Genomic DNA, 23,852 nt, shown 5'->3' on the forward strand with positions numbered 1-23,852 from the left:
TTAATTCTTCCAATTAAATTCAAGGATTTCAGTTCAGACAATGAGCATGGGCTTTGACATAATTCAGGTGAAAATAGCCTTTTGCACAAAGAAATCATACTTACATTTTTATATTGTAGGGTGTTGAAAAGCCCTCCCCAAAAGAAGTGAAGGCCAGTCAAGGCAAAAATGAAGCAAGTAAACTTGTGAGAAGACTTTCAGAGACGGTGCATTCAGTTGATGAAAACAGAAATGATTCCAAGGTAGAAAAAGATCACAGAAGAAGACCATCTACTTCTCTCCAGGTGGAAGGAATCCAGCAAGAGACTGAGCCCCGAGATCCGAAATCTCAGATTGATAGAGCAGAGACCAGCTCGGAAGAACCTCAAAAGCAGAAAAGCATACTTAAAAATGAAAAGCATGTTAAAAAGGATGATTCAGAAATCCAAAGTTTTAGAAGTGCACCCAGGAAAGAGGCTAGATCATCAAAAGATAAAAATGAAAAAGAGAAAAGTATTTCCGAAGATAAATTATTAATTAAGCATAAATGTAAAGGAGATGTGTTTCATAAAGCAGGTGATGATGCTGAAAATTTGCCATCTGAGAAAGGGCTGAAAAGCGAGGAGAATCTTCAGAAGCACAGCCAGCTAACAAAATCTTTTTCAGATGACAAAGCTGAACGGAAGAATAAGCACAGAAGTGAAAGGAAAACATCAGCAAACAGCAAAGATCTGAAAAGTGTTTCTGAACATGCTTTAAAAAATGAAGAAAGTTCACGTAAAGAAAACAGAAAAGACAGACAGGGTTCTATAGATAAATCCAGAGCAGACCACAAGTCTAAAAGACTGTCAAGTGATTTAAGGCCACAGAAAGAGTCTCAGGGTACATCAAAGCAACATAGTTTTGTAACATCAAGGAAAGGGGAAGGTTATTCAGAAGACAAACATGATGCAGAATCGACAAACTCTGATAACACTTTAAAGCAAGGGGATAGTATACACAAAGACAGGCGGAAATCAAAGAATGCTTTGGAAGAGAAGTTGCTGTTAAAGTCCAAGTCCAAGAGCCACAGCAAGCAAGGCAAAATGCCTGAACCTGAACTACAAGAAAGTTCCTCCAAGCCGGAATCAGGACAGAAATCCGGGCCTAATTCAGAAGAGAGTGATCCAGATAAGCAGTGTAAATCCAAAACTGAAATTAAAGGTTTTGAAGAAAATTCTGTAGAATTGGACCCTGACAGTGGAGCACATTCAGTTAGTAGTTCTCAAAAAGACTTCAGTCATCGAGTTAAGTCACAGTCAATAGAAAAATCATCTGCAAAAGAGAGAAATAAAAGTGATAAAGATTTGAGTAGTTCAAGACTGGAAAGGAAAATGTCAGCTGAAGGTCACAAGAGCAGAAGTTTGAAGCATAATAGTAAGGACATGAAAAAGAGAGAAGATGACAACAAACCAGATGACAAAGCTGTTAAACAAGTAGAGACTCATTCAAAGTTGCAAGAAAATCTGCTCACAGATAAAAGAACAACTAAAAAATCAGCTAGTGAAAGCAGAAAGGGAAGTTTTTCATTCCAAGAAATAGATAAAGGAGAAGAAAAATCATCAGCAGAAATGTCAGTCTGGACTAGTGGGCACATGTTACATTCTGAAGAATGCCAAGAGCCAATGGACATACAGTCAGAACAAAGGGACAGTAATGCACAGCATCAAATAACTCAACCTAAAGAAGAAATCAGTAATAATTCACAACAAGAAACTAAATTTAAAAACAATGCCAAAGACCAAATGCATCATAATTCATTGCATGAGTTGAATAAAACTTTGCCTACAAAGGAAATCTCAAAATCTTCCCCTTCCGGTTTCAGTAACCCCAAACAAAAGTTTGAAAAGACTCCTACGAAGGAAATGGATGTGCCAAGTGATGCCTTTAAAAGTGAAGAAAGCAGTTCTCCAACCAAGCAGCTGTCAAATGAAGGTGTTGTCCATCAAAAATCTATGGATATGACTGTTGCAGAAGTCAAAAACCCTTTGAGTGATGTATCTATGGAGGAATCTCTTAATCTGGATAGGCCAGCTAATAAAGATACCATTTCAGACAATGAAGCACATACTGCTAAAACAGAACAGCATGGTAGCATTGTATTCGATGGTAACATAAAAGAGAGTGATATCACTGACATGGAAATTTCTAACGCAGGTGACAAAGGGCCCCTAAGTTGTAAAGAAGTGACTGAAGAGAAAACGAGTGGTTTTATATGCATTCAAGAAGGTACTATGCAAAAGATTACTGGAATTGCTTTAACTGGCAGTATAAAGAGTGATCAGATGACCAGCCCAACTATAGTATATACAGAGGTATGTGCAAACAAAGGCAAAACAAATGAAAACCATACTGTCAGTGGTGTAATAGAATTGTCTTCAGGGTCAGTGCCCAAGAACACTCCAGAAGAAATTGGTGAAATGTCCATGATGGCTAGTAAACGAGGAGGTGATTTAAGAAGAGTCACTGAAGATAAAAATGAAAACAATGTAGTCGGCAGCAGTGTAGGAAGCAGCAGTTGTGTCAGCATCAGCAACAGCATGGAGACTGAGGTGACTGTTATCGGGACCAGCACAGAGAGAACTGCTGGGAGTGCTGTAACAGCTACTAGCACTGGAGGAAGCCAAAGTGAAGAAGGTACATCAATCCATTTGCAAAGAGAAGGCGATGCCACTATTACTTGCTCAGAAGAAAAAAGTGAGACTGCTTTGAGCTGTACAAGTATAGAAGCAGATGAAGGTTTCACTGTGGGATGTTGGACCCCAAAGAAGGAAGGTGCTCATTCCATATCAGAATGTCCAGTCACAGCGACTGAAGAAAGTGGTGTTGGCACTGAAGGACTTAGCGTGTGTGAAAGTTCCTCAACCAAGGAGGAGGAAAGTGGAGAATGCATTGTGAATTATGCAGAAGAGCATTCTAAACAATTAATCAATGAAACTAGGGTAGAACTTGAACAGACTGTGAATAGTGTTGAAGCAGAAGAGAAAGATGATGCTGTAACCAGTGCAGGTTCTGAAGAAAGGTGTGTGGCTTCCGTCTGTAGCGGTACAAGCAACTTTGACAGTGCTACTACCTGCCTCAGTGAAGTAGAAAGTGATGGTGCTGTTACCAGTGCGGGTACTGAAGCCAAGGATAGACCTGTGACAAGTGAAAATCCAGATGAATTTCGGAATACTGCAGCTGGAAGTGAGCATGCTAAAGCTGCTGAGGGCGCTGTGACTTGTACGGCTGCCGAAAGAGGAAGTCCTGGCTCTGCCATCTGTTCAGTGACTGGTACTGACTCGCAAGATGAGCGTGCTGTGACTGGCGTGTGTGCTCAGGCGGCGAACAATGTGGCAACTGGGCCGCACGCTGACAAGAGTGAAGACATTGTGAATGGTGAGAGTGCCGTCACCAGCACAGGCATAACAGCAGAAGATGGCCCTGAAGCTGCAGCTGCGTGCACTGGTTTGGAGGACAGCAATGAAGGTTTTGCAGCAGCTTCAGATACACAAGAAAAATACGAGTTTGCCACAGACAGTACAGCAGCTAGAGCGGAAACGAACATCATTGATGTCAGTCAAGGTTCCTATGATGATGAAGGTTGTGTGACTAGCACTGGTGCAAAAGAAGACGATGAAGAAGGTGAAAATTTTGTTACTAGTACAGGGAGAGGGAACGAAGAAGCGGAACAGACTTTGACCTGTACAGGAACAGAAGAAAGTGAAAGGGTGCTGATTTGTGTTGGAGCCAAAGAAGGTGGAAGTTCCTCCATCTGCCTTGCTGCAGGCCAGCTTAGAACTGACTTGGGTGAGCTGACCTCAGATGTCGATAAAGGTGCTGTTGACAGCATGACAGGCTTAGAGAAAGACTTGAAAATTGATGATATCCACAACAGTACAAAGGGAGTGGTTGAAAGTAGCACCACTAGTGTTGGTGTGGCCAGTGAAAATGTTATGGCATTTGGTGCAAAGAAAGAGTCTCAATTTACCGAGAATTATGAATGTGACGTGATTAGTGCAACCTCAAAGCAAGGTGTGGATCAAGAGTCTGCTGTGGAAGAGAAGAATGAGGATGCCACATCTTTTATAGATATCAGGAAATCTGAAGGCCCGTTTAGGATAGGCTCAAAGAAAGTAGCTATTCTCTCAGCATCTGCTAATGAAGATGAGAGAAGTGAAGGTGAGACCATCTCTACAAGTGTGGTCCAAGTGTGCCCTACCTCTGCTCAGTCTTCTGCTAAGCATACTGATCAAACACCACTTGTTGCAAAAGCAGTTGAAAACCTTGAGAAAACTCCAAGCCTCATCAGTACAGAAGATTTCAACACCCCTACGCCTAGCACAGCTGTTGAGTATATGAATCAGGATGGAACTGCTAGTAAACAAAATAATGTTTCTACAAGTATCTTGGAAGAATTTGAAGCCCCTATGCCAAGTGCAAGAATAGAAGATGGCAAAAGTGCATTTCTTACTATACAAGCTGCAGAAAAGACCACTACTGTGGAAATGGACGCTATTCCCATGCCCAGTATGTCAACTGGAAGTGCTGATGAAGTTCATAGCAAAGAGGAAAGGGACGAATGCACTGTGATTTCCACAAGCATAGTTGAAGAGTTAGAGACTTCCATTTCCCAGGAAAGAACTGAAGATGCAGATGAACATTTCCCCTTAAGAGTGGAACAAACTGCAGACACAGCTATGATCTCAACAAGCTCAGTAGAACCGTTTGAGACTTCTGTGTCTCCTGTTGAGACACAAGAGATTGATCAGGTCTGTAGAACCCAAGGAAGGTTTGAGACTTCCACTATCTCTACTACAGAAGGATGTGACAAAACCATCCATGGTGCATTTGTGCCAGTAGAAGCTAAAGCAAGAACTACGGGTGCTGGAGTTTCCACAGATGGAGCAGAACATGTTCAGGAAGCCACAAGCCAAGAGATTGAATTTGTGGTTCAAAACACTGAAGAAAACAACCAAAGTGCTGTAATTTTGGTTCAGAAGGGAGGAGAGTATGATGCTCTTGGACTTAGTGTTGCCACTGCTAAACCTGACAATGAGTTGGTTGCCTTGAGTGCAGACATGCCGGAGGATAGTATAGCAGCCGGAATAGTGGAAGAATGTGACAGTGTCTCTACTGTTGCTGTCTCAGAGAAAACTCCACTTGAATTTTCAAGCAAAGAAGTTGAAGATGAACATGTCCTTCAAAAAGAAAGCCAAAGATTCCATCTGGGGGAACCTGAGGGTGCTGTGGAAGAATTAACCACAGATGACACCACAAGCACGGAAATGCCTGAAAATACAGTGCAATCTGATAGCATAGGAGAAAGCCTTGGCACAGGAATTTTGAACCCTTCTGTCAGTGATGGAACATCCACTGAAGACCGCGTGCATGAATGCAGAACCCAAGAGAGTGGGCAACATACCGAAGTTCCATCTGGTATGCCACTGGAACAGAAAAGTGGGGATGTAAATTTAGCAATAGACGATATTAGTCACAAGACAGTATTAGAAACTGACCTTGGTGAAACAATGGGTCTCCCCAACAGGAAATGCTCAACTTCATTACCTGTCGAATTGGGGGGAAATTCCAAGGACAGAGCACTTGGAGGAGGAACAGTTCAGGGTAGTCACTTGGCTGACATAAATGCTAAAGCGGATGGCCAGAATGAAGAGGAAGCGCTTTCTCAAGGGAGTGCAGCATATCAGTCTGGTAAGTTCCTTACGTACTGCAGTATTTTGAGACTTCGGAATTTAATGATTGTGGTGTGTAGGAAGTTAGACTTAGGAGCCAGTTAGCATTAATAAGCAAACTGTCTGCAGTTGATCAAGTATACAAAGAAATAATATAGTAAACAAAGTTGAGATTTTCCTATTTAATATAGTTAAGAACAGGATTAGGGTCAACTTTAGAGTTTTAAGGATAGCAGCTAGACTATTGGCTAGCACGAAACCTTCATTTATTTATTTTTTGTTATTCAGCAAAATTTATATACCACTCTAAGCAGTTTTATTTACAACATTTCTATGAAACCCCTGAAATCAAATTTCCAAGAAAGGTGGCAATGATGAATAAAATTCAGTAAATCATGGTGCTAAAACCACAGCAGAGAGAATATGCACCTGAGGTTAAAATTCTTGGGGAACGAAAGGTCTGTCTGCCTGCTGCCTGAAATATATTGGTTTAGGTATCCGGCAGGTAGGTTCTATGTGGCATTACCCATTGAAATGAATGAACATAACTAAGGTATAATAACTTCAATGGGTAATTTAAACTGAGTAAAACGTACTTAAATACCACCCACACTCTTTAGCTGTCACATGTGACTTCAGGTAGTGGGGGCACTTTGAAGCAGTAACTTGCAGTATAAAGTATGAAGTAGTGCAAATAATCAAAGCCTTTATAAAACTGAAAATTGTCTTACAATCCTACAGCTTTGAAATCATGGTGTGTAAATGTTATATTCTTTCGTCCCTAGGGTTGTGCTGGATTTGGCAATATCTGGAAGAGTTAGGAATTTCTAGAACTGTTCTGTGGAACAGACAATAAAGTTCATGTTTAACTTTCTAACTGGGATATCCTCTGAAGCCGAGCCATGGAAGGCTTGGTTATTTTAAACCCACCAGTTCCTAATGAAACACAGAGAAAGGACCAGTTATCTGCACCAGAAGCTTCCATCTTTAATAATCTTGTAGCATAGCCTGAATGGAGAGAGAGAGTAGCTTGCTTTTGCCTAGATATAAAATGCCACAGAGAATAAGGAATCTTGCAAGTAAGTTTAATTGTAAAATCGTTACTGAAGAGAGCCAAAGGCACAACAGGGACACTGTGTGCCCATTTCACCCCCCAAGAGGAATGTAGTTTGAGGGTGCCTGCTTCTGTCAAAGAGCACAAAGCATTGAGACACTGTCGATTCATATGTTAGGGCCTTGTGAGAACATGCTGAATACTGAGCTTGCTGTTAAAATAATATATTAATAGAGTGATGCTTGGGATTCTAGACAAAGGACTCTATGACGGAATGCAGTTAATAGATATTGCAAGACAGCAATAACATTGCAAGGAGTATAATCAAATGAACATAAACATTTAAATTGCTTTTGTTAGACAGCAAAGAAATTCACCCAGTTGTGGCTGAAGAGCTGGAACAAAGGACCAGGATGACAGCTATTGAGGTATTATGGTGTTTTAAAAGATTTTATTCCTTATACCTTTGATTTAGTTTCTGGACTTAACTAGGAAGAAAAGTTAATTTATTTGAGTTCTTTCCCCCATCCTAATAAATTTATATTGAAACTTTTACATCCTACAGTACAATATAAAACAAACTAACTAAAAATAAAAAAGGAAAGGAAAAGCAAAGCCATCTTTCAGAGGTAGATCTTAATAAAGTGTCACACAGAAAAGGCTGGACTCTCCCAGCTCTCACCCAGGAGCTTCCCTTTCTTCTTCCACCCTGGGAGATCTTCCCTTTCCAGACTTTCACGCAGGGTCATTCACCAGCCAGCCATCTCCATCATGCGCGTACAGTCTCCTCAGTGATTCAGAGTAAAAACCACTCAAAAAAGGAAACAAGAAGAAAAAGAAGCAAGAATTTTTTTAAAAAAGTTTTTCTCTCTAAATTCACTCCAAATTGTACACAGAATCCTCTCTCTCAGCTCTGTCTCTGCCAGCTCAGAATATTCCGTAATCTCTCCATCCATGGTTCCATTCCACTTCTCCAACATCATAATTCCACTGCAAGACTATTTTACTTCTCCAGGCACCTGTGTAAAGGTGCTCTCCATTCCATCATCTACTGCCTCCAGCTTTATCATTCCGCTCTCTTCTTCTGGCAGGCCTTGTTCTGGCAATCAATATTTTTCTCCAAAGCTTCTGTGTCTTTAACCTCATCTTTCTCTTGACCATTTTCATTCACCACCTTATCCATCTCAGTTCAGATTTATTTTAGTTGCTCATCCAGTAATTGCTGTATGATGCCAACAGTCAATAGGGTGTCCAACAGTGTTTTTGCCATATTGAGTGTTCTTGGTCTTATTGACAACTCTCTCTCCACTTTAAGGTTTATAGTCTCTGCCTTAAAAGCTTGAGTCTCCTGTCTTCTTATCTCCAGACCTTATTCTTTTCCCACAGTTTCACTATGCAGTCAGCACTTTCATCAAAGGGATGGAAGGTTGAAAATAGCTTTCTAACTTTTAGAACACCCCTTAGCCGTTTATGTTGATACTGCATGTCAAATTTCAGACTCTCAAAGGAACTTTTCTGGATTTTATTACCAGAATATTCAGATTTTCCGTACAGACATTTCCATGCCTGTGAAATAATGGTTATCCAGTTTAGTGTAAGTACTGGATAATTTAACAAACTGAGCATGCCCTAACTACTAATTTTTGGAGTCCTGAAAGATTTTCTTTCCCTTCACTTCATAGGACCCACAATGTAGAAGCATGGAAGAAGAAAACCTCTCTGAAGAGATTCAACCAGAATTGATTTCCAAAGGTAAATTCCTTTTTCTAACAGCAGAGATAAACTGTTGCAGGTTATAATCTTCAGGGTGCATCAATAGAATTAAATATTACATTTCATAAAACATCTGATCCACACTGGGAGGTTAGTCATGCAGCCCCAATTGTTCCTGGGGAGTGAGACTTGCATTTAGTGCAGCTTAATTTAAGTGCTAAATGCAAGTCCTGCTGCTCTCCAGTGGGTGCAGATCTATCAGGTTTTTTTGTTTGTTTTTAGGGGTCTGTAAATTCTTTATTGTAACATCAGTTAAGCAAAAAAAAAAAAAAAGAAAAATTCCCTTTTGCACATAACTGCTTAGGGCCCAGCCTGAGCACCATGCCAGATGCCGTGTACACAATCCACTAATTGCAATATCAGGACCAAAAAACCCCCAAGTGACTGGAATTCAAGACCGGTTCTGCTGCACCTGTTGAAACCAAGCTGCCATTTGACAGAGGAAAGGGTCAGCCATACAAAAAAAGGCTGCCACTACAATCACTAATAGTTTGGCCTCTGCATTAACACCAAAACTTTGTGAGCTCCCTAGCCTGTCTCAAGCCTAGCTCTTTTCTCAACGAGAGATCCCCACATTTTGTTGAATGCCTCTTTATTTGGATGCCTCTTTCCCCAAGTCATTCTGCTATATGCAGCGTGGGAACCCCTGCTGCTATTTCCTCCCTCATACAATTAAGCAGAGGCAGCGGTGAACAATCGTTGAATGTTGCTGGTATTGTGTATTGTGCCTCAGAGGCTCCACAGCATGGCCACGGCCCTACAGATGCCCACATCGTGGTAACTGAAGTAGCAGAGGCCAGCAAAGGTGAGCGCTGAGACCAGGTAGAGGCCAGTGTTGGCCAGTTTAATAGATGTCTCTCCATGGACGTAGTCAGTTACTATTTGCCCAAGGCCCCAGTGACCGTGGAGTGTGAGAGTGGCAGCCAACGAGTAGTCGTCCATGGTTGGTCCAGGATACAGGTAAGCTGCAGGCAGGAGCCCAAGCAGGAGGCCACTGACTCCTCGCTCACCAGTCCAGTGCAGAGAGGCAGCCTTGGAACCAGCGACACTCTGCCGTGGGGTCTGCCCAGCCCCACCCGCAACAGCCCCGCTGCCATCTTGCACCGTTGGCCGTCCAGATCTATCAGATGTTATACAAGGTCAGGCAGTTGACAGGTGGGTGTCAGAAGCAGCCCTCAGAAAGCTGAACAAAAGTGGTTCCCCACCCTTGCCATAGTGTTAAGTGCACTAAACTGAACTAAAAGTAAATGTCTGAAAAACTATTCCGCTGCACTAGCTGTTTCAGCATTGGAGAGAGAGATCTTAAAAACAGTGGTGCCTCGCAAGGTGAAAAGAATCCGTTCCGCGAGTCTTTTCGTCTTGCGGTTTTTTCGTCTTGTGAAGCAAGCCCATTGGCGGATTAGCACTATTAGCGCTATTGACAGTTTAAGGGCTAAAAACGGCTTTTTAAGGCTTAAGGGATTAGCGGTTTTGCTGCTAAAATGCTTTTAGCAGCTTAGTGCTTCAGAAAAAGGGGTTTTGGAGCGGAAAAAAACCTCAAAATTTTTCGTCAATTTTCGTCTTGCAAAGCAAGCCCATAGGGAAATTCGTCTTGCAAAGCGCCTCTGCAAACGGAAAACCCTTTCGTCTTGCGGGTTTTCCGTCTTGCGAGGCATTCGTCTTGCGGGGCACCACTGTACTCATTTCAGTTGAGGGCCCCCCAGCCTTTCAGTTTAAGTACGGTAAATTTAGTGTAACTCAAATTTAACCCTTGTGAGGGTTGTATACAGCAAAGTAGTGCCATCAGTACAAGGACTTCCGGCTGTGAAATGGAATGTCCCCTCCCTCTCCCTGTGTCCCCCCTAAATCTGTTCTGGGTGTTTCCCCCAATCCTCAAGAAGGGTGCAGGGAGGCCACGGGTAGAGGGTGTTGTGCATATGGAACTACTGCCTTGGTAAAGTATTTCACAGTTTCTAAGATATTTACAAGGGAGTCCTTTTGCTTTGATATGTAATTCTTGTTATATAAGGCAAATGTTAAATTTGCAAAACTTTTATTAGAGACATTTTTAGAGCACTCCCTCTGCTTTGTTTGAGATTATTCTACCTAGGTAAAAGGAAGTTGTTTATAAAATAATCATGTCTTCTGTCAGGGCTGAGTGTGCACAGCAGACAGTGAATTTCATAGTTTGAAACTGCAAGGAATGTAAACACCCCATTGCTGTTTGAGAAACTAAGATCCAACTCTGTCTTTGACAGTATATTTAACAACTGAAATGTTCTCTTGTAGTTTAATGTAGTATCAATGAAAGGAACCGTGTACGTGTTTTCAGTGGTTTAGAGAAAGAGCATTGTTTTTGGAAGGGGTTCTTGGATTAATACCAGTAGCTAGCTATATTCTACGTTTACAATAGGAAGTTCCAGTAAATCAGAATTTTAAACATTTTAAAGTTGGAATAAGCAACTGGGAGGCACAGGCTTCCTGCCTATTGCTCAGCATAATCCTTCAACCCCAAGAGGCCTCTCTCTCTGCAGTGCCTGGGAGCGAGCAGCCGACATGCATAAGAAAGAGAGGGCTCTTTTAAAGCCTTTGCTGCTGCTCATGATGGAAAGGAGGGGTTGAGGAGCCCTTTTACTGTCTCCTGACTGCTGGAAAGTGAGTCAACACAGGGAACAGGCTAGAGGCTTATGCACATCTGACACTTGAATCCCTTTCCTGACAAGTGACATCGGAAGAGGAAACCTGGTTGGTAGCCTCCGCATTACTGTATTGCAATGTGAAAGAATTAGAATTGGTACTACGGGATGCTGCCCGGGAAGTGGCCAATAAGAATTAGGATATTGGGTGGGGGTGCAAACTGTTATAAGGCAGGAGAAAAACAGATTCCTGAGCACAGAGTGTAGCTGCTGTAGTCCCAGAAAAGTTTCCTCTGAAATAAGGCTAACCTATAAATAATAGCATAATGGGAGTTTGATTTTTTTAGTGGGAGCATTTCAGTACTGCTGCTGAAATCCACATGAGCACATTTATATCTGATGGGGATAAAATGCATATGCATTGGGATGAAGTAGGCCAGGCATGGCCAAATTTGGCCCCCCAGCTGTTTTGGGACTACAGCTCCCATCACCCCTAGCTAACAGGACCAGTCATCAGGGATGATGAGAATTGTAGTCCCAAAACATCTGGAGGGCCAAGTTTGGCCATGCCTGCAGTAGGCACAGCACCTCTGAACTGAAGCCCATGGATTGGGGTGGGAAGGTGAGTAGTAAGATCTGCCTGAGGACTGCTTCCCGTGCCCTTGCGTAGAAATATTATTGTTCTGTACAAGTTTCTAGCTCAGGGGTCAGCAACCTTTTTCAGCTGTGGGCCGGTCCACCGTCCCTCAGATCATGTGGTGGGCCGGACTATATTTTGAAGAAAAAAATATGAATGAATTCCTATGTCCCACAAAGAACCCAGAGATGCATTTTAAATAAAAGGACACATTCTGCTCATGTAAAAACACGCTGATTCCCGGACCGTCCGCAGGCTGGATCTAGAAGGCGAATGGGCTGCATCCGGCCCACAGGCCTTAGGTTGCCTACCCCTGTTCTAGCTGAAACTTGTTTGCATAGTTCTGAGAACACTTCATAGTAGTTCTTAAAATCCATCATGAACTTGTGGTTAACATACTGTTAAGGAAATGTAGGTATAAATCAGGAAGTCACCACTTTAAATCTCATATCTGCCAGAAGTCACTAGGAAGCTGTCTACATCTACAATATAGAGATAATTGGTTGACCTTACAGATCCATGAAATGATTGAGTGTCACGGGGCTGCCAGGGAACGCCTTTGAGGAGCGGGAACAGTCAGAGGGAGATAGAGAAAAAGTGAAGGATGGGGAAGAGGGAGAGAGCCCAGAGGCAGGAAGGCTCTCCGATGCTGAAGCAGAGCCCCAGCACCGCACAGGAAGTTCAGGAACAGATGGAGAGCCTGTGCCTGTGCCATCTGCACAGGAAAGGAGAGGGGTAAAACGTAGGGATCAGAGACGTCTTTTCTGTTGGAGGAGAAGCCGGAGAAGACCACTCCCCGAATCTGAACCGGACGATTCGGACGCATGATTATAATGTGCTGCTTGTACATATGTAAAATAAAGAACTGTAAATATCTCTCTGAGTGAGCAGAGGGTGCTTATTGCAAAGAGCATACACAAGCCATCACATTGAGACACTGCTTTGTAAAGCACTTTGAATGCTCAGTGCTATTAATAGTCCTTTTTTCTGCCTTTCTGCTTTTGCTTTTTAGCACTTGAAACAACAGATACTTCAGTCGTAACAGAAGCAGAAGTCCAAGTTTCAGGAGAGAAATCATTAGAGGTTTGCATTTCTTTCTTGTCTTACTTTTCTTTGCTGAAGATTTTTTTCTTTTTTTAAAAAAAAAGATTACAGCTTTTAGGAGCCTGCCTATCAAAGGCATGATTTCTATATTGGGATAGCTAAATGAAACCGCCTTGTTCCGGGGCAGTATCGCTCTTAATAGCAGACAATGGAGGCAAGCAACCAGGGACAGCTGTAACTTTGATGCTCTGCTTGGCATCTTCCCTGATGCATCTTGGCTGGCTGCTGTTCAGAACAGAATGCTGGACTAGTTCCACTTTCAGTCTTGATCCAACTTGGAAATATTTACTTTCTCATCTATTTCCTCTCCTCCTCTTAGTTGCAGGTAGAAATACCTGATCAGAAGGAAAAGAGCTTCATGCCAGAAACAGACAGACATCCTGGTATCGAAGAGGGTGAATCAGGTAGTTTACAAATAAACTCTCCTACCTTGTTGTCTCTGGCAAACATTTGACTAGTTTGCATGGGATGGTTTGCAGGCCAATCTGATTTAGAAAAAAAATACGTACAAGGTTTCAGCACTCATTATCCTAAGTCTTCAGAATTTTTTTTTTTTTAAAAAGGGCTAAATTTATTTGCAGATCATGGTCCAGTGTGTCAGATTTTGGGAGAAGAAGCTGAAGAGAGCCAGTATTTTGAAGCCAGAGCAGAATCTAATACGGTATACTTTAAATCTGTTTTCAGATATATTACTTCTCAACATACTGCTTGAAATGCTTGCTCAAAGTCAAGACAGCCCTAGCCACATTCCCCATAACGGGTGCAACAGCATCCATTAATTCTCATTACTGTCAATGCAATCAGTCATGGAACGTAGGATCGAAAATGTAACAAAACAACAACATAAGCACTTCTCAGGGAATCTCTCGTCCCTTATAAACAGCTGCTTGTGGTAGCTTTCCTCAAAGTAAACTGCAAATGAGCTTCCTAAAAGACAAATGAGCTTCCTAAAAGACAGTTTTACCTTCAGCCTTTTCCATGACGTCTCTTTTCAAGCCAGCTTTAGGGTCGTAGTTCGGATTGACATATTTACTGACAGATGAGCATTTTCTTTAAATTCTTTCGTGATTTATAGTAGTTTCAGAGATAATTAAAGACAGTGCAGCTGGTATTTTCTCTGGAGATTAATTTCCATGGTGCTTGGGCAAGCTATAGTTTCTCCCACTCCAGTCACTCACCCATCTGAGAGGCTTTCTCGATTCCACATCAGCGAACAATGCATCCAGAGCATTTGGAGGAATTAATCCCATGTTGCAAGGGTAACGCAGAGATAAGAAGGACAGACAAACTTTGCTGTCAAGTAACCACTTAATTACATCTTTTGGAAGCTTTTTGGAAGGAGATGTGCCTCCTCCTCAGAAGCAGCTTATCAGTTATTTCTGTCAGAATAATTTACGTAACTAGTTGTGGTGGCAACCTTTAAATGTAGTAGTTCACAATGCCGTTGTGTTAGTACTGCAGCACGCAGTATTTTAACATGTTTTATAATTTCATAGGAAACAACTTCCAGGGACTCAGAAGATACCCTTGAAGGTGATGCCAAGTCTCTGCAACCTTCATCAGAAACTGTAGAAGGAAAAGGTAACATCAGAGTTACAGAATTTTCCTGAATGGGTTAGAAGACACCTTTCATTTTTGGGGAGGGACCAATGAAAGCCTTTGTTGGTGTTGGGTTGGCAACCCCAGTTCTTTTCTCTTTTTTGCTAATTAATTTTTATAAGTTTTCCAAATTTTTAAGAAATTAATTCAAATTTGACACAAATGTAAAAGTTGACCTCTACCCCCCCTTTCAAGATGCATCTTTCCCCTCTCTCCTTTGCTACTCACAGTAAAATACTTTTTCTTAATTTCTAATACTTTTCCATCCATTCCTGTTTCCATCGACTGTACATGTTCAATTCCTGCTTAAACTTTTCTCTGACTATTTTCCTAATTAAAGTTAATCTTCCTTTATCAATCCATATAAATCAGTAATCATAAATTTAAATCATATTTCTTCCAATATAACTTTACACAATATGTCTTTACATATTTGCAAAATTCTAATTAGCAGTACTCAAGTTTTACAGACCTCACAAACATTCAGAAACATCTCCTGGTCTACCTTGTTATTCAGTTCCCTTTTCAGAAAACAGACAACCCCAGCTCCAAAGAGCCTCCTTCCTGCCGAATGCAGAATAGTCCCCACATGTCTGGACCACAGTCTAGTGAATAAGTAGAACTGTTGCTCCTGCGTACAGTCAAACCTCGGTTTTCGGACATCTCGGCTGCCAAACATTTTGGAAGCCGAACGCCAAAAGCCCGGAAGTGAATGCTTCCGTTTTCTAATGCCCCTCAAAAGCCAAACAGCTTCCAAGGCATGTTTCTCAATTTCCCCCATTGAACTTGCTGGCGTCCCTTTGAGCCTCGGTTTTCAAATGTTTTGGAAGTCGAATGGACTTCCGGAACGGATTACGTTGGAAAACTGAGGTTCCACTGTATTAAGCAAATATCCTGTTCCTTTGCATACCTACCCCATAGAACAGGGGTAGGCAACCTAAGGCCCGGGGGCCGGATGCAGCCCATTTGCCTTCTCAATCTGGCCCCCGGATGGTTCGGGAACCAGCATGTTTTCACATGAGTAGAATGTGTCATTTTAATTAAAATGCATTTCTGGGTTATTTGTGGGGCATCGGAATTCATTCATTCCCCCCCCCCCAATATATATATATATATATATATATATATATATATATATATATATAGTCCAGCCCACCACATGGTCTGAGGGACGGTGGACCGGCCCACGGCTGGAAAAGGTTGCTGATCCCTGCCATAGAAGCACAGGTGTATACAGTGATACATGATGCAGCAAACTGTAGGATAGGTTATAGCAGCTGCATATTCGTTGATGTTTATCTAGATTGTCAAAGAAGTCGAAATGATGGGGTGTGCTGCAAGTGAAAACCAGGCGATGTACAATTCAGAGGAAGTCACTGGTTTAAGCAATTGCTCAAAAATGATGGTGGGGATTTAATTTGTGTTTTTTTAAGAAAAAATTTAAAAACGTTTTTTCCTGCAGATGAGATTGTTGGCAAAGCAGATATTTGTGAAAAGTCAGATGAGAAATCCAGTGTAAATCCTGTTGAGGCAAGTAACATGGCCTATTCTGATAGTTATTTGAAAGTATACTTTTCTGATGGATGGCTGGTGAAGGGAAGGGAAGATCTCCCGGGATGGGAGGCTGGGAGAAGAAAGGGAGGAGAGAATTTGCTGAATTCTGAGAGAAGTACCCAGTAAGCCGAGTTGCTTCAACCAGAACGGATCCTGTATTCTCTATATATTCTGAAGCGCACGTTGGAATGGTCGTGAGCACTTTTATCTGGAAAGTGCCTCACTAATTGGTCCAAGCAGGCTACTGGGGGCTGTAGTAAACCACAAACCACTCCGAATAGCTCCACTGGTTGACCTTGACACAAATACTAAGTAATTATTATCATTGTGAATAATGTTGGTGCACACCGGAGCTTATAAATGGTGTAACTTTCCTTGGCTATTAAGAATCCATCCCAGCCATGGTTTTGATTTCAATGGGAGAGGAGACTTTAGCGGATTTTTAACTCTCCACTGAAATAGCGAAACTTAAAAGAAATTGTTTAACTTAATCTGTGGTGTGTGAGAGAGGTTGGGAAAGACACGCTATCATAATGCGACTATAATGTGAAGAATCACTATTTCTGGACATGTTGTGTTAGTTTTGTGGGCGCTAGTCAGTGAAAGCTGACACAGCAATAAATTGGTTAGTCCTTTAATGTAACCACAAGACTCTTTGTTCATAATCCAGTTGCCTTAGTGGACACCTTGAGTTGACTTAAACAACATTTGTTTGTCCTTTTGTTTAGGAAAAAAAGCAAGTGCCAGTTAAGCGGAAAAGAGGAAGACCCCGTAAATATCCTATTGAAATAATGGCACTGCTTGGTAAGTACAGTGCTGCGTCAACATGGAAAATGTACTTCAGCATTTCATTAAACTCAGGAGGTTTATTTTTCCTTTCAGGTCAAGTTTCAGAAGCTGACTCAAGAACTGGAAATGTAAGCATTTGGATAGATATTCTGTTTGGATGCTCACATATTGTGGGATTGTTGGCTCTCTGTGGAACACTGTGTTATATTTTTTTCAATTGCAATAACACAACATTGGCCAGGATCCCATGGGCTATCAAGCTGGTTCCCTGAGCTCAAGGCATTACCCTTGTTTTCTCCCACGCTATAGCGGATTATTTTTTAAATGGAGGGGACCTTCAAAAATAGTTGTGATATTCAGATAACTCAAGATTTCCAGTGGGTTGGTGCAGATTTTCTTTTTTTGTCACCTGCCTTGGAGGTCTGTTGTCAGGCCAGGAAGGCAGCATATAAATAACTAGATGAAATACCTTGCCTGAATCTTAAGTAGTTCTATGGATCAAAGCCCTTTCCTTTGTAAAACGCATGTGTGTGTGTGTGTGTATTAATCTGTGCACTCATATGTCATATTCATTTCAATGTACTAGTCATCAAATTAGGTGGTATGTGACAACCTGGACAATTTTGTATTTTCTTCATGCTATTATTTTTATATCCCTCACTTTCTCCCAAAGGCACCCAACACATCAGTAACAATATCATTAAAAACAGTTGAAAAGCAATCAGGTTCTCTCACTCCATTATTTCAGGGTTGCCTGTATCTTTCATCCACCAAATGGCTGGGAAAACAGGAATGTTTTTAAATTCCTCCTGAAAGCCAGTACTGAGGGAGAAGGAGAAACCTCACTAGGCAGGGCAATCCACAAATGGGCACTGACATGGTCAGCCCCCAGTGGAAGCACCAACAAGGTGTTTGCCATAAGGCATGCCATCTCTGTGGGAGGAAGGCATAACTGCTACTGCATAAAAGAACTATTAAACTGGGGGTATGAATTGACCCAGAACATGTCAACTACTGGATCACTGCAGCACTTAGTAATTGGCAGCTGAACATGTGAGCTTCATTGAAAGCAGTGGTTTTAAAATATTTGTCAGCTTACAGCTGTAGATTTCATGGCAAAGCCAGGTTTGTTGTTGTGTGATCTGAGAAATGGTCTTGAGTTGTAAAATGTACTGCATATTAGATTTTTGCGGGTCTTTGGACCATAACAAAGAATGTGCTTGTGCATAATAGATTATTTTATGTTTATTTGCATTAACTGAAGAAACAGTATAGCCCTCTTCAGGACTTATCACCTTAAGAGAGAACGCATGTAGAGATTAAGTTCAAATACGCACCTTTCACCCTGCCCCCACCCAGAGGCACCTGAGTTTTTTGGCACTTTCACACAGTAGAGAGCCTTGCATATCTGCGGAGGCCGCTCATGGGCCTAGGAATCCTGATCTTCCAGGGTTCCCACTCTTGCAAGGAGCCTCCATAGATCTGCAAAGCTCTGTGCTGCAGAAATGCACTGTCAATGTCTGAAGGAGCCAGGAGACATGTGGCTTCGTTTGGGGCGGGGGTGAGACATCTGTCCTCAAAACCCCATTCAGTGGGTGTTTCCTCTTCAGGTGATAAGACCCAAACAGGGCTTGAAAACAGTGTTTAATTTTTCTAATCCTGCACTATAAAAATATACTGCTCTTTTGTTTTTAATTAGATGCAGCAGTCTTCAGGTTCTAGCAGTAGAGAGATGATTACTCCAAAAGGTAATTATAAAAAAAAAAAAAATCTCTTTGGAAAGGAAGAAAGAGTGGAAAGGATGAGGTCCATCTGTAACTCAGCCATTTTTCTTGAAAGAGTTACTACTCCAAAAATTCAGATATAGCCTTATACAGTGGTACCTCTGGTTACGAACTTAATTCATTCCAGAGGTCCGTTCTTAAGCTGAAACCGTTCTTATCCTGAGGCGCACTTTCGCTAATGGGGCCTTCCGCTGCGTGTGTACGTCCGGCACGCAATTTCCGTTCGTATCCTGGGGCAAAGTTTGCAACCAGGAGCAGCTACTTCCAGGTTAGCAGATCGCATAACCTGAAGCGTTCGTAACCAGAGGTACCACTGTATAAACTCTTGTGGATCTACGAAACAATTGTAGTTCTGAGGTGCATGCAAAGACCTTCCCCCGTCTATTTCATAGATGAGTAGAACACTTTGTCCAGCTTCCACATGGACTGATTTCAGTGGCATTGATGTGGATGCCAGAGATTCCCCACTTCTGTGAGTAGGGCAGTTTAGGGTGCTTGGGTCAAATGGCAAAGTAACCACTGTGACTCAATGCTTCATACACTGTTCCAGCAAGATTTTGAAGCGAAGCAACTGCATGATTTACTCAGGCTGCTGGCATGGGAAGTAACCAATTGCATCCACCTTTTTACCAGACTGTAGCATTTACAACTAACATCAAGCATTTCAAAATCTTGAGCTGCCTTCTGTTTGCCATTGGTTGACATCTCTGCCAGAAATAACTTAATTTTTGCTTTATTATGCTGTGGCGAATTTTAGAAAGAAATCATTTTTTAAAAGCTCCTTGGTCATTTAAGTTTAACTTCATACGAAAAGTGATGGTTATAACAGTTTGTGTGTTCAGAGTTGCAGTTTATGTAGAGTTCTTAACACTTTTTTTTCTTCCATTTTTAGTCAAAGGTTCATTGAATGAGAGACACAAAGTAAGTTCAAGATCTTTTAGTGCAAATTGTTTTCCACTTTGATCCTAAAAATGTTTGATTTTTGTGGAGTTGTATAATTTAGCTTAGGGTCATTTCTCTAATGAAAACTGTTTCATTGGAATTGAGTTACTGATTGAAACCCAGGTCCATTGTTTCCAGGTTTCTGTCTTCCAGCATAATGAAGCAATATGCCTCTGGGTGCTTATGAGTAGGAAGGCATAAAAGGAAGGCATCCTCCATCCTCAGTCCGTAGCATTTTTCAATCCTAGATACATTGCTTCTGAATGTAAAGGCTCAAATTAAGTTACTGGCAATATCAGTGCTCACACTGACACCTGAAAAAATATAGATGAGGCAAATGGAGTCTTGGTTCCTTGGACATCAGGAGACAACATTTCTGTTATCTTGCTCCTAGAAAATCTTGCTCGTTCCTAGGTTTTGCAATGCAGTGGCACCTTGGTTCTCAAATCCATTCCGGAAGTCCGTTCCAAAACCAAGACGAGCTTTCCCATATAAAGTAATGCAAAATGGATTAATCTGTTCCAGACTTTTAAAACAACCCCTAAAACAGCAATTTAACATGAATTTTACTATCTTAACGAGACCATTGATCCGTAAAATGAAAGCAATAATCAACGTACTGTACTATAAAATAAATAAGACAGTATTGTAGATGATAAAAATTTAAATTACAATTTTTTCTTACCTGCACTGATGATAGTCATTGTTTGGATTGGGGGGTGGCGAGGCTTTTATTCATTTCCACAGTCACACAATCAATCAGTAGCTGAACTGGGTTCCACACAGTCACAAAAACAAATTAACCAAAAAAGCCTCAAAAACCAAAACTCAAAATAAATAGCAAAAACAAAAGCGCCAAATTTAATCCATTCCGGAAGTGCGTTTGACTTGTGAAATGTTCGGAAACCAAGGCACAGCTTCTGATTGGTGCAGGCACCCAAGAAACAATAGCCGACAGCTGCATTAGATCTTTGGCTTCTGAAAAACGTTTGCAAATCAGAATGCTTACTTCCGGGTTTTTGGCGTTTGGGAACCAAGGTACCACTGCATGCCTTACTATACACCGGATCATGGGTAGCAGTCTTGTTGCATGTTTCCCCTAAGTGACGTGTGTATTTTGTGAACAAGTACATAAATAGAGTGTGCTGCAATATGTTCCTCTCCTCTCCGTACTGTCAATAAATTCTTAAGCCCTCTTATGAGTTCCCCTTGTCTTTTTTTTCTCAGCCTGAAGCCCTGTGTGCTTTCAATTTCTTTACTGTTTCCCCCTTTACTTCCAACTATTAGGAAGCTAAAGAAGGGGAGGCAGAGGTGGCTGTGCGTCGAAGGGGAAGGAAGCCCAAACAACCTCTAATTCCACCAGAGGAAACAGGTAAAACATGGAGGTTCTGCTTCTCTTAACTTTTTCTATTGTTTAAGGTGCATGTTAGCTTATACAAATATCAGTTTTATTATCCTTTATTCATCGAGGAGAAAATCATTGGGTTATGGCTAAAGTAAATATTATGGGGAAATGTGCAAATTGCTGTAATCTCATGTCAGGCTTGGTACATCCCAGCTGCTTGCCTACAACCTCTTGGGTTTTCTATGAATTCTGGCTGTGAACTAAAGAAGTAAACTATTGTAAATGTTTTTGGAGAGATTTTAAACAAGTATGCATTAAAATGCTACGGAAATGGAAAATTACTTACTCCACTCACGGGGTCCATTTAGAATTCACCTTCTAAAGTAAGTATCCATATCCCTTCTGGAGGCTTGGGTGGAAATTTGAGTGTGTTTATAAAATTTTGTAGGGAAGGACACACTTGAGCCAGACAAAAAACGTCAGAAACTAACACTTGCTGTTGAAGAGGAGACAAAAGACAAAGAGGATGAAAACAAGGAGAGTGGCGATAACGGAGGGGAGGACAGTGACAACAGCGATGATGCTGACGAAATGCATTCAGGGGCCACCACACGCTCAGCCTCAAGATTGGAAGCACAAAGGTAACGTTGGCTCTGCAGAGACTTGGGCAGTGGGCTAGATGCGTCACCAAGCATGGGGGGCTGTGGTGGGGATGGAAGAAGTCCGGAGCAGACACAACCTTGTCCTTCTTTGACTCCTGGCCTCTGACTCCAGTCATTAATGAATCCATCCCAAATCCAGTTCTGCCTCATCTTTCTGTATAAAAATATAATAAAGGTATCTTGTTTGTGATCCCTACCTACCAAAAATTTTGCTCAGCTGTTGCTTATGGGAAAAATGATGAGACTTTCTATATATTCCATATTCACACTTTCATTTTACTGCAAAATTACTCTAGCCAACCTGCTTCTTCAGGAAGCAAATTTGTCTTACAACCTTCCCTCCCTTGGTGATCTCTTAGCATCTTGGGTGCATATATTTTTACAGTTAAGTGGTGTATAATTTTTTTTAAATAAATAAATGTATTCTAGACCCATGAAGGCTTCACGTCTAGCAATCCAAACTTTATTGCAGAAACTGACTCCCTGGGTAGGAGTCAGAGAGGTTTTGCCACATTATTAGTTTTTGACTAATAATATGTCACTTTCCCCCACCTCTCTGTCTCACTCACATGTGTGGATGCACACATTGGAGGATACAGTAGCTAAGGGACCCAAGGGTCATCTAGTCCAACCCCCTGCAATGCGGGAATCTCTACCAAAGCATGCATAACAGATGGCCATCCAATCTCTGCTTAAAAACCTCCAGTGAATGAGAGCCCACCACCTCCCGAGAGAGTTCGTTCCACTTTCAAACAGTGCTTACCGTCAGAAAGTTCTTCCTGATGTTTAGTTAGAATCTCCTTTTCTTATAACTTGAAGTCATTTGTTTGGGGACCTGCCCTCCAGAGCAGGAGAAAACAAGCCTTGTTCCATCTTTTATGGGACAGCCCTTGATTAGAGGAGACTGAGAGGAGATATGATCGCCATCTTCAAATATATCAAGGCTAAACATACTCAGCTCCATCAACCGTTCCTCCTAAGGCTTGGTTTCCAGACCCCTGTTCATCTTGGTTGCTCTCCTCTGCACACATTCCAGCTTATCAATATCCTTCTTAAATTGTGGTGCACAGTATCAGCAGTTCCACATTAAAATCATTCCTACTCCACAGTAGGAATGGACCATGATGTATAATAGGAAATGTGTATAACAAAACTCTGATGGCAGTTCTGTTAGGTCAGAAGAAAAGGCCTGGAGATCACATCCTTTACACCTGAAGGTCTCAGGCTCAGTCCCCAGCAGCTTCAATTAAAAGGATCTCTAGCAACAAGGCTTACAAAGTCACGATCATCATTTTATTTGTATGCCATCCTTCCATAGTTAAAACCATGCTCAAGGCAGCTTACAACAGGAAAATATTTACAGTTACAAAAGGAGTCATAAACAATAAACAAAAAACATCAAAAAGTACACAATAAAACCGAGCCATTTCCACATAAATCATCAGGTCTAAAAATAAAGATACTAAAAATAATATCAATAACAGCAACAGAAGCCCCCTAAACAATACCCCAGCCCAACAGTCTGTTCAGCAGACTCAGCTTTTGCAGCTGGAGTCAGTCCGGGCCCTGCCTTCCCAGGCCAGGTGGGAAAAGGACCAGCAAGGCAGGAATCCGGTCTTCCAGGACTTATAGCCAAGATGGTCAGCTCAGCTCAGACCTGAGAGAGTCAGTGCCTGCACTGAGTTAAATGGACTAGTGGACGGAATCTGTTTAAGGCAGCTTCCTATGTTAGCATAAGGGACCAATTTAGGAACAGTGGGCTGTGCAAGCTCAACTCTGCCTGCCTGCCACTTCCCCACTCCAAACCTCCACCACCACCCCTGCTGTTTCTCCCTCTGCTAGGATTCAGGTCCTTGCTTGTGATCGAAACAGAGACTTAGCAGTCTGACTGGCACATTTAAGTTCAGAAAGCAGAATACCTCAGTCCCAACATGAGACTGCCAAGTATTGCTACTTGCTTTTGAATGGCCAGTGTAAGAGTGTCTCTGAAAGCACAGATTCATTTTTAATTTTTATGCTGCTTTATTATATTTGCTAGGTAACCCGTCCTGTTTACATATGCTTATCTGTGCTCATTTTTTCAGAAAGCAGCCCAGCAAGCCCACAACACGAGCCGCATCTAAAAATCAAAGCCCAGGTGCAGGTCCTCCTCCAAACCATCGAAAGTTAGCAGGGAGAAAGCAGTCACCTGCCGTTGCAAAATCCAATAAATCTCCTGGGGCACAGTAAGTATGGCAATGAAAGCCACTTCTAGCTTGTGAATATCTCTACGCCGTCTTCTCCGGAGTAATTTCACCGTGCTTT

The 23,852-nt window shown here is 41.8% G+C and overlaps 1 protein-coding gene across 1 annotated transcript in view; it reads left to right on the forward strand.

The window, feature by feature from the left end:
• The window catches only part of BOD1L1 (biorientation of chromosomes in cell division 1 like 1), a 37,331-nt gene that overhangs the window by 12,152 nt on the left and 1,327 nt on the right, over positions 1-23,852 (forward strand). The window contains exons 10-24 of the mRNA XM_083398928.1: positions 120-5,709; positions 7,105-7,172; positions 8,427-8,496; positions 12,782-12,852; positions 13,193-13,277; positions 13,455-13,534; positions 14,370-14,454; positions 15,935-16,002; positions 16,755-16,830; positions 16,909-16,943; positions 18,515-18,563; positions 19,492-19,520; positions 20,829-20,913; positions 21,335-21,527; positions 23,633-23,773. Coding sequence (XP_083255054.1) covers positions 120-5,709; positions 7,105-7,172; positions 8,427-8,496; positions 12,782-12,852; positions 13,193-13,277; positions 13,455-13,534; positions 14,370-14,454; positions 15,935-16,002; positions 16,755-16,830; positions 16,909-16,943; positions 18,515-18,563; positions 19,492-19,520; positions 20,829-20,913; positions 21,335-21,527; positions 23,633-23,773 — 6,725 coding nt within the window. The remainder of the gene's footprint in view (positions 1-119; positions 5,710-7,104; positions 7,173-8,426; positions 8,497-12,781; positions 12,853-13,192; positions 13,278-13,454; positions 13,535-14,369; positions 14,455-15,934; positions 16,003-16,754; positions 16,831-16,908; positions 16,944-18,514; positions 18,564-19,491; positions 19,521-20,828; positions 20,914-21,334; positions 21,528-23,632; positions 23,774-23,852) is intronic.

The sequence above is a fragment of the Podarcis tiliguerta genome (assembly GCF_965153285.1).
Source record: "Podarcis tiliguerta genome assembly, chromosome: 9".
Taxonomy (NCBI): Eukaryota; Metazoa; Chordata; class Lepidosauria; order Squamata; family Lacertidae; genus Podarcis; species Podarcis tiliguerta.